The sequence below is a fragment of the Dromiciops gliroides genome, chromosome 2 (genome assembly GCF_019393635.1).
Source record: "Dromiciops gliroides isolate mDroGli1 chromosome 2, mDroGli1.pri, whole genome shotgun sequence".
NCBI lineage: Eukaryota > Metazoa > Chordata > Mammalia > Microbiotheria > Microbiotheriidae > Dromiciops > Dromiciops gliroides.
In genome coordinates, this window is record NC_057862.1 from 272,471,070 (window position 1) to 272,480,402 (window position 9,333).

At 42.5% G+C, this 9,333-nt stretch overlaps 1 protein-coding gene across 2 annotated transcripts; it reads left to right on the top strand.

Annotated features, from left to right (window-relative positions):
- Window positions 1–1,007: 1,007 nt before the first annotated feature.
- SSTR1 (somatostatin receptor 1) lies at window positions 1,008–6,280 on the top strand. Of its 2 annotated transcripts, none has more exons than XM_043980405.1 (2): window positions 1,008–1,143; window positions 1,687–6,280. In XM_043980405.1, the coding sequence occupies exon 2, from the start codon at window positions 2,054–2,056 to the stop codon at window positions 3,215–3,217; it is 1,164 nt and encodes a 387-aa protein (XP_043836340.1). In that variant the 5' UTR covers window positions 1,008–1,143; window positions 1,687–2,053; the 3' UTR covers window positions 3,218–6,280. The 2 variants fall into 2 exon arrangements, with proteins under 2 accessions (XP_043836340.1, XP_043836341.1); XM_043980406.1 differs by lacking the exon at window positions 1,008–1,143 and adding an exon at window positions 1,536–1,545.
- The last annotated feature ends 3,053 nt before the right edge of the window (window positions 6,281–9,333 follow it).

Sequence of the window (9,333 nt, forward strand, 5' to 3'; positions counted from 1 at the left end):
TTGTCCTGGATCAAATGCGATAATTTATGTAACCATGTATGTGAAACACTTTATCAGAATGTCCTCATCATTATTAGCAATAACAGCAGCAAAGTTCCCTGCCCTAGTGTTGCCCCGTGTTTGTTTTATCTCCAGGTCTATTTGGGAGCATTAATAAGGAGCAAAATCCACCCCCCCAAAAAAATACTTAACAGTTTGAGATTCCAGAGAGTTTCATGATATGCATTCTTGAAATGCAGTCATAAAATATATTCATAAAATGTTGCATTAAACTATTCTTGAGGCTTCACAACTCTCCTGTCACCCTCCACAACCCGCTCCAAAGAACAATGTCTTTTTTTTTCTTGTCTGTGTAAAACTCATCACCCTACCCACATTCAGTCAGCACCACATCCCATGGGAAGTTCCAAGTGTTCTCCAGATCTTCAAATTGCCTTGTCTTATGCTTCTGCTCATTTTGTAACTCGGTAGTAGAATGTAAGCTTCTTGAGAGCGGAAAGGACTTTGTTTTATAGTATGTAGGCAACAAAACTAAGTCCAAAGTATAAGGTTAAAAAATGTTTCTTGAACTGAACTGAATTCCATAGTCTTTATTGTGAGACAAAGTATAGTCAGGGATTTCCAATAGCACCCAGCATACTCCAGAGGGAGCCCTAGGTCCTATTTCAACCATAAACGTGCGTCTGGGAGACTTGGAGTGATTTGGACAACAGGTTTTTGTTGTTGTTTTGTTTTTGTTCTTATTTTATTTCCCTTGATTTTCTTCCTATTCCTAAACATGTGGCCAAATAGTTGATTCCTGTTATTGAAACATTTTTCTCCTTCAAAAAAATTCAATTCTTTTGGCTTTACGTGACACTGGATTTTATGCAAGTTTTGTGGTTGAGGGGTGTGTGTGTGTGTGTGTGTGTGTGTGTGTGTGTGTGTGTGTGTGTGTGTGTGTGTGTGTGTGTGTGTGTGAGCGCGCGCGCGCACCAGCCAGTAGGAGCGTGCCAGACTGCATAAGTCTTGCAGGGAGGGAGGAAGTGGGGAAAAGGGGAAAGAGGTTAGGTTTAGGTTGTGTGGATCTGAAAGAGCTTAAAGGCAGCACATGCCTTTTGAACTGATCACCTGAGTGTCTGTATCCCAGCAGCGCTTAAGGAGGTAAGGAGGACTGAGATGTTGCTCTTAGCGTGCTGCTGTAGGTGAGGCTCAGAGAGAAAAATAAGCAGTAGAGAGGGGGCAGTGAGGAGGGGCAGACTAAGAACTCTGTCACCAAGCACAGCACAGCGAGCATATCTGAGGTTCCCCTCTGAGTTACCAGCCAGAACCTGGGGAAAAAAAACTAGGGGAGATTTGGTGGGGCTTTAGAGGGCTGTCCGTTGGCAACTTTGGCTGCCACAAGCGTCCTTGACACAGGTGCTAGGTTTGAGGTCTGCAGTGCCTAATGTGGGGAAACTTCCCGATTTCGATTCGAGATTTGGGAGGGCGAGGTGAAGCTAGAATAGGGTTTAGCAAGGCATCATCCCTCTGTGGGACAGTAATAGAAACAAGGTCTCACTTCAGGTAGATGCGTCTCTGGAGCTGGGAAGAAAAAAATAAAGGGGGAGGTCCGGGGGGGAAGCGGGGGAACCGGCGTGGAAAAGGGATTTAACTACATCGACCTCCACCTTCGGGTTCTTTTTTTTTTTCTTTTCCTCTTCGTAGCTGCTGACGCGCTAGAGCCTATTAATCATTCACCAGCACCAGAGCCGCGCCAATTAATCTTCAGCAGCTTGGTCCTTCAGGCAGCCTTCTTTCCCCTCCCCAAGCTATTCTGCTCCCCGGAGCCCCAGAAAATCAGGCAGCAGCGCTCAGACAAGACTCCGGCAATGCGCCCCGTCACCAGTCGGAGCCGGAGCAGCATTCCGAGCCGCAACCTCTAGCACCGTGCCCTACAGCGGTAACCTGAAGGAGGTGAAGGAGCTGTCTGGGAAGTGGCAGCTCCCAAAAGCTACGGGACCGACTGCGGAGCGCTAGGGGAGGACCAGAGCGGGAGAGCGCGTCCCAGACCCGGCCTGCCATCCAGGCCGGAATGTTTCCCAACGATACTGACTCGTTCCCTGCCTCCTCATCTAGCAGCAGCCCCAGCAGTAGCAGCGGCGGCCCTGGCCCAGGGTCCATCGCTCCTGAGGGCACGGAGGAGCCAGGGCGCAACGCTAGTCAGAATGGGACCTTGAGCGAGGGGCAAGGGAGCGCCATCCTCATATCCTTTATCTATTCCGTGGTTTGTCTTGTGGGGCTCTGCGGCAACTCCATGGTTATCTATGTGATCTTGCGCTACGCCAAAATGAAGACCGCCACCAATATCTACATCCTGAACCTGGCCATCGCGGACGAGCTGCTCATGCTGAGCGTCCCCTTCCTAGTCACCTCCACGCTGCTGCACCACTGGCCCTTCGGCGCGCTGCTCTGCCGCCTGGTGCTCAGCGTGGACGCAGTCAACATGTTCACTAGTATCTATTGCCTAACTGTGCTCAGCGTGGACCGCTATGTGGCTGTGGTGCACCCCATCAAGGCGGCCCGCTACCGTCGGCCCACAGTGGCTAAGGTGGTGAACCTGGGGGTGTGGGTGCTCTCGCTGGTGGTCATCCTGCCTATCATCGTCTTCTCCCGCACGGCTGCCAATAGTGATGGCACAGTGGCCTGCAATATGCTTATGCCAGAGCCTGCTCAGAGCTGGCTTGTAGGTTTCGTCCTGTATACTTTCCTCATGGGCTTTCTCCTCCCAGTCGGGGCCATCTGTTTGTGCTATGTGCTCATCATTGCCAAGATACGCATGGTAGCCCTTAAAGCCGGCTGGCAACAACGCAAGCGCTCAGAGCGCAAAATCACCTTGATGGTGATGATGGTGGTCATGGTCTTTGTCATCTGCTGGATGCCCTTCTATGTGGTACAACTGGTTAATGTCTTTGCTGAACAGGATGATGCCACTGTGAGCCAGCTCTCGGTTATCCTGGGCTATGCTAACAGCTGTGCTAACCCTATCCTCTACGGTTTCCTCTCCGACAACTTCAAGCGCTCTTTCCAGCGCATCCTTTGCCTTAGCTGGATGGAAAACACAGAGGAACCGCTTGACTACTACGCCACCGCCCTCAAAAGTCGGGGCTACAGCGTGGAGGACTACCAACCAGATAACGTGGAGTCCAGAGGCGTCTATGGCAACGGAACCTGCACCTCCAGGATTAGCACCCTTTGAAGGACTGTTGGGAGAGCAATGCTAGGTGGTGAATTGGGCGTAGGGATGGGGGCGGGGTTGCTGTTTGAATGGACGGGAGGGGGTGTCAGAAGATTGGAACAATTCAGTGAAGCATGTCTCAGAGTGCAGGTCGAGCATGAAAGGAAAAAATGAGAGTTGTGTAATTTTGAAAGAAAGGAATAAGGAGCTGAAATGAGCAGGGGCAAAAACAAAAACAAAAACAATAACAAAAACGGGATTGTGTCCCAGGGCTGCATACAATGCTTTCTCCAATTTCCTTCCTTTCTAGAGTGCCCCTATCCCTACCATCTCCTCTCTCTCTCTCTCTCTCTCTCTCTCTCTCTCTCTCTCTCTCTCTCTCTCTCTCTCTCTCTCTCTCTCAAAATTTCTCTTTGGCTCCTTCTGTCAGTTTCTAGCTGATGATTTGTTGTTTTTACCTTATTCAACCTCAATGTGGACCTTCCCTTCCTCTGTTCAGCTACTCTACCTCTCTTTGTTTGGTCAAACAAGAGGGCTTGGCAAATTCCATTGTTAATACCTCCAGTTTCCCCTTGTATTTCTTCTCCATCTCATGATCCCAGCCTCCTCTGCATTCCCTACTCATGTAGGCAGGGTCAGGTAGCTGGGCCTAGGACTCTCATCCTCTGCTGCCAGATTCCAAACACTAGTCTACTTCTCTTGGAGAAGAAAAGACACTGGAGGGCCCTCTGAAAAAGTCACCTCTCCCTCCTTTCACCTGTTATTTAGGCACTCAGTAGAAAAATACAGGAATAATAGGAGACCTTTAACCTGAGTTCAGGATTATAGATAGACAGCAAATATACTCTCCCAAACAAAAGAATAAAACTTTCCAGAGACAACACTGAAAGAAATTGTCCACTCCCAGGCCTACATTTATTCTCTCCCTCACCCAGAAGAAGCTGGGTGCTTAGAACAATGGGGATCTACTTAGAATACATAGTACCAGCATTATCTTGGTCATCCAGGAGCCTAAAATTGCAAGGTTGGGGTGGTTCCCTCCTTTTTCCTCTACCCATCACCTCCCACTCCCTAGCACTCATTTCTAACATTCCTTTTTAACTGTCATTCCATTCAGCTAATCTCATAGACCAAGAGAGTGTAATTCCCAGGGTAAAATCAGGTTTGATTTTATAGGTGTTAGCCCCCTGGTAATCTCCATCACATCCTCCATGTAACCTGCCAGCATCTACTTCTAAAATCCAACTATGCGGTGCATGGGGCAAGGAGTTAAGTAAGGTCAATCCACCTTTGAAATACCAAGTGGGGCCATACCAGAAAAAAACAAAAGATTTTTATGGAACTGTGGCTGCTGGGCTGCTCAGATGTTTACCTACTTACCCTACTCCATGCCCCACCCCCTATTTTACCCCTCCCAACAGGCTCCCTGCAGTTTAATTTTTAAGGGTTACAATTCTTATAATAGTGTGCCTAATGAGTCCTCCTATCTTAGCTGCATGTGTGTGCATTCATTCATTCATTTACTTATTCATTCATTCACTCACTGACTGTATTTGAAAAGTATCTTTCCTACCCTCCTCAGTCTAAATATAAGTTCTTTGAATAGTATTCAAGAGAATCTGATAAAGAGATGGTGATTTAGTCTAGTCTGGTAATATAGAAGGCTCCTTCTCATATTGTACACTCTTTCAGGGTCTTCTTCTCTCCCCTTTCCTCTCACTTTTCCTTCCTTTCTCTTTCCATTTTTTGGTGTGTGCCCAGTAAACTTTTTAGATGTTTTTCATACATTTCTTATTATGGTCTCCTGTTTGTAATATAACAAATTATATGAATTACAATCAGTGCCCTGCAATGTACAGTGATAGGTCCCAGTTCTTCCCACTTTGAGCATGATACTGTGCCATATTTGAGCAGATTTAAATATATATGTATGAATGTGTATATGTATACATGTATATATGTATGTGCATATATATGTGTATATGTGTGTATATAAGTATATACACATATATGTATATTTCTGTGTCAATGAAACAATGCCAAATACAGCTAACAGGAAATCTAGTTAGTGAACCATTTTCTGGAGTATACCACTTAAAAGAACTCAAGCTAAAAGCTCAGAAACATATAAAACACTAAGTAAGTACTGTACGACCAAGGAACATTAAACATTGTGTTTCTTGGGCTTGTTTCCTGGGCTTTGACTTAGTTCAGAGGTTATCTTATCATGAAGCCTTCTTAGCTCTTGGGGAACATAGGGAGAATAGTTAATGTACATTGCATGTCTCCCTAAGGAAATTTGAGCTGGATGAATTCAGTCTAGCTCATAGTAAGCATCATATAAATCTAGATTAATTAGTGGTGAGATGGAGTACAAAGTCAGATAATTAGAAATTCCAAACCACAAATCATTTTTGAAAGTAGGCAGGTATAAATATTAAATACAGAAAACAAATGTATGTTCTTCCATTGAAGCAAAACAGACATTGCAGCCACTATAGAAAAATATTTTAATGCTTCCAGAATAATTAGCTTTCCTTAGCAAAAAGATTTGCTTTTAAAATAGCAACTAATGGAGGCAGCTAGGTGGTACAGTGGATAAAGCACTGGCCCTGGATTCAGGAGGACCTGAGTTCAAATGTGGCCTCAGACACTTCGCACTCACTAGCTGGGTGACCCTGGGCAAGTCACTTAACCCTCATTGCCCCACCCCCCCAAAAAAAGAAAAAGAAAAGCAACTAACAAAAAAAAGATTCCTTTAAAAATGAACAGTGTTGCTTTTGGTTGTAATTAAAATAAAATTTTGCCCCAAATATCTTTATTTGTTAAATAGAATTGAATTATCAAGAACAGTGAAGTTTACATATTAAAAAAGTTTTATCATAATCTTAAACTACCAATTTAATCTTCTTATTCTGTCATTCTGTTAATATAACTGTGATGTTAGCTTAAGAAACAAGTATATTATTGTATACTAATCTGTTTACATGTTGTATACTCCTCACCCCTGTAAATGTAAGTTTCTTGAGGTCAAGGACTGTTTCAGTCTTTGCATCCCCAATGCCTAGCACAGTGCCTTGTACATAGTAGGTATTTAATAAATGTTTGTTGGATTGGATACGTGTAATTTTTCAATATTAATTTTTATTGCTATAATCAAACACTGGGAAACACATATCCCATAGGCTATGGAAATTAGTAGGTTTTACTCAGATAGGTTTGGATTACCACAAGAAATATATTCCATTACTTTGCCATTAGAAAAAGAATCCATCATGGCTTCTAAAAGTTATTGATTATTCATGTGATGTATTTGCTTTTTTATTGGTAGTATTCTTACTCCTTTTTGTTGTTGTTAAACTAACTAGGGGCCTAATACCCACCCCTGGCTGTGCCTTACAGATTAAATTAGAGATCAAGCTTCTAATGCTAGATTTTGTTGTGAAAGACAAATAACTGCTGATTCATGCACACAAGCAAAAGGAGAAAAAGGTTGTGGGAGAAAAGTGACTGCCTACTGAATTATAAAGGTGACTCAGGATAAGTGGGACATAAATACCCCTGTTTTTCTTCATTTAAAAATTGCCTCTGGGGCAGCTAGGTGGCACAGTGGATAGAGCACTGGCCCTGGATTCAGGAGTACCTGAGTTCAAATCCGACCTCAGACACTTGACACTTACTAGCTGTGTGACCCTGAGCTAGTCACTTAACCCCAATTGCCTCACTTTAAAAAAAAAAAATGCCTCAGGGCAGCTAGGTGGTGCTGTGGATAAAGCACCTGCCCTGGATTCAGAAGAACCTGAGTTCAAATCCGACCTCAAACACTTGACACTTACTAGCTGTGTGACCCTGGGCAAGTCACTTAACCCTCATTGCCCTGCCTCATCCCATCATGTCATCCACTTTGAGGCCAGAACATAATAACTTGTTTATTGGATGGTTATAACATAGAAGGGACCAGGTTCTCCTAGTCTGTTGTTGAAGATATGGGAGAAAATGCTAAATGCCATTTAAATAATGAATATTAGCAATATAACTTATTTTGATCAATCTTTCATATAAATACCTTTTTAAAAGGATGATGAAAGTGATGGGGCTAATAAATGATGAAATTATTTAACTAGGATCTTGATAATTAACTTCAAAAAAAATCAATGAACCTAATTTGAATCAGAACAGAACTGGTGTGGATTAAAAGGTATACTGCGTGCCCATTTGATCATGGGACTTTAAAATATATGATATGCTTACAGAATTACAGAATATTATTTGGTCTCCCACTAAGCTGGGCACTTTTGTAGTTAAAAACAGAATTTTATTCTTATTCACGTGAGTATCTTAATAATAGCAAAATTTTATACAGTACTTTATGGTTTGTGAAGTATTTTACACATATTACCTCATTTGATCCTCACACCAACACTTTAAGATGCCTGCTACTATTATCTTCATTCTGTTGATAAGGAAACAGATTGAAAGAAGTTATAGGATATATATGTGTGTGTGTGTGTGTGTGTGTATAGAGTATATATATGTGTATGTGTGTGTGTGCATATATATATATATATATATATATATATATATATATATATATATATATATATATATAAAGTATATGGGGCAGGATTTAAACTCAAGACTTCCTGAATCAAGTCCAGCACACTTCCCACAGTACCACTTAGCTGCCTCAAATTCTAACTTATTTGGCTTTGGAGGAAGTTATATAGAGCTGACATTGAGGTGTAACTCCCCAAGGACCACACAATCACATAACTTAAGAGTTGAAAGGGAACCTACACAGACATCTAGGTCAATTGATACCTGGAAAAAAGCATCCTCTCTCCAACATACCTCACTCGTGTAATCCAGGCTCCTACTACTTCCTTCTGTGGCCAACCAGAAATAATCAATTTCCCCTTCAATATGACAAATTTTAATTAATACTATGATAATCCAATAATTCATCATGTTTTCTGCCATTTAATATCAGCACACTCTAAAAGGTACTTTTTTATATAAATTTAAAGATATGGCACAGTTTTTGATTGTTGGCATACCAAGGTAGGAAGAAAAAGATGTCTACTCTTTAATTAGATTATTATTTCTCTACTGAACCAGTGAACATCAGAAAGAGATGTCAGTTATACAAGTAACCTGTAGGTCCAGACTAATCAATTTAAGATGCTGGGATATGGTATGATTAATTTATGTGTGCTATCTATGGGTTAAACTCTTTTGAAAAGAATATAACAGACACTTCCAGTCAATATAGTTGCCTTGTTCTGACTGCAACAAAAACCTAAAATTCTCCCCAGACAGAGTAATGATCAAGAAATCTAATGAGAATCTACAGTGATTTCTTCCACTCCAAAATCTCACAAAAATTTGGCCAGAAGTCCAAGAACAATAAGAAAGAGCAGTACCGGCAAAGCCACTGCCTGCATAAGCAAACAAACCATAGCAGAAACATGTGAATCTTGCAAGGCTCCATGTTTATCAGAATAAAGGATCCCCCACGAGAAAGTCACAGGGCAGGAAACCAGACCCTGGAATCCCAGGGAGTAGCAACAACCAGTGCCATGAAGCAGTACTAAGCCCAGAGCAGCCCAAGTGCCCAGAGACCCTTAGATCTCCAGAACTCTGATGTGTGAAGTAATTAGTGCTCTGAAACCCAAAGGTCCTGGGACTAACCTCAGGACATAGAGATCAGTGTAGGAACCCAGGGGACCCAAGTCAAGATCAATTAAGACCAAACAGCCCACCCTAGAGCACAGAAGCAGGAAACACCTGGCTCTGGCACCAACCCTAACTTGGAAACTAAGGCTGGAGATGTGAATAAACCAAAGAAAATACCAACCAGTATAAAAATCTAAGTTTAGAGATCCCCATAAAGAAGAAAATAATTCAGGGCAGCTAGGTGGCACAGTGGATAAAGCACCGGACCTGGATTCAGGAGTACCTGAGTTCAAATCCAGCCTCAGACACTTGACATTTACTAGCTGTGTGACCTTGGGCAAGTCACTTAACCCCCATTGCCCCACCAAAAAAAAAAAAAAGAGAGATGGAAGAAGAAAATAATTCCATCAAATCTTCTAGTCAAGACTCAAAGAAAAAGCAGATTTTCCAAAACAGCTATA

Excerpts from the sequence above, each read along its gene's own strand:
- SSTR1 (XM_043980405.1), top strand. The coding sequence starts at position 2,054 with ATGTTTCCCAACGATACTGACTCGTTCCCTGCCTCCTCATCTAGCAGC.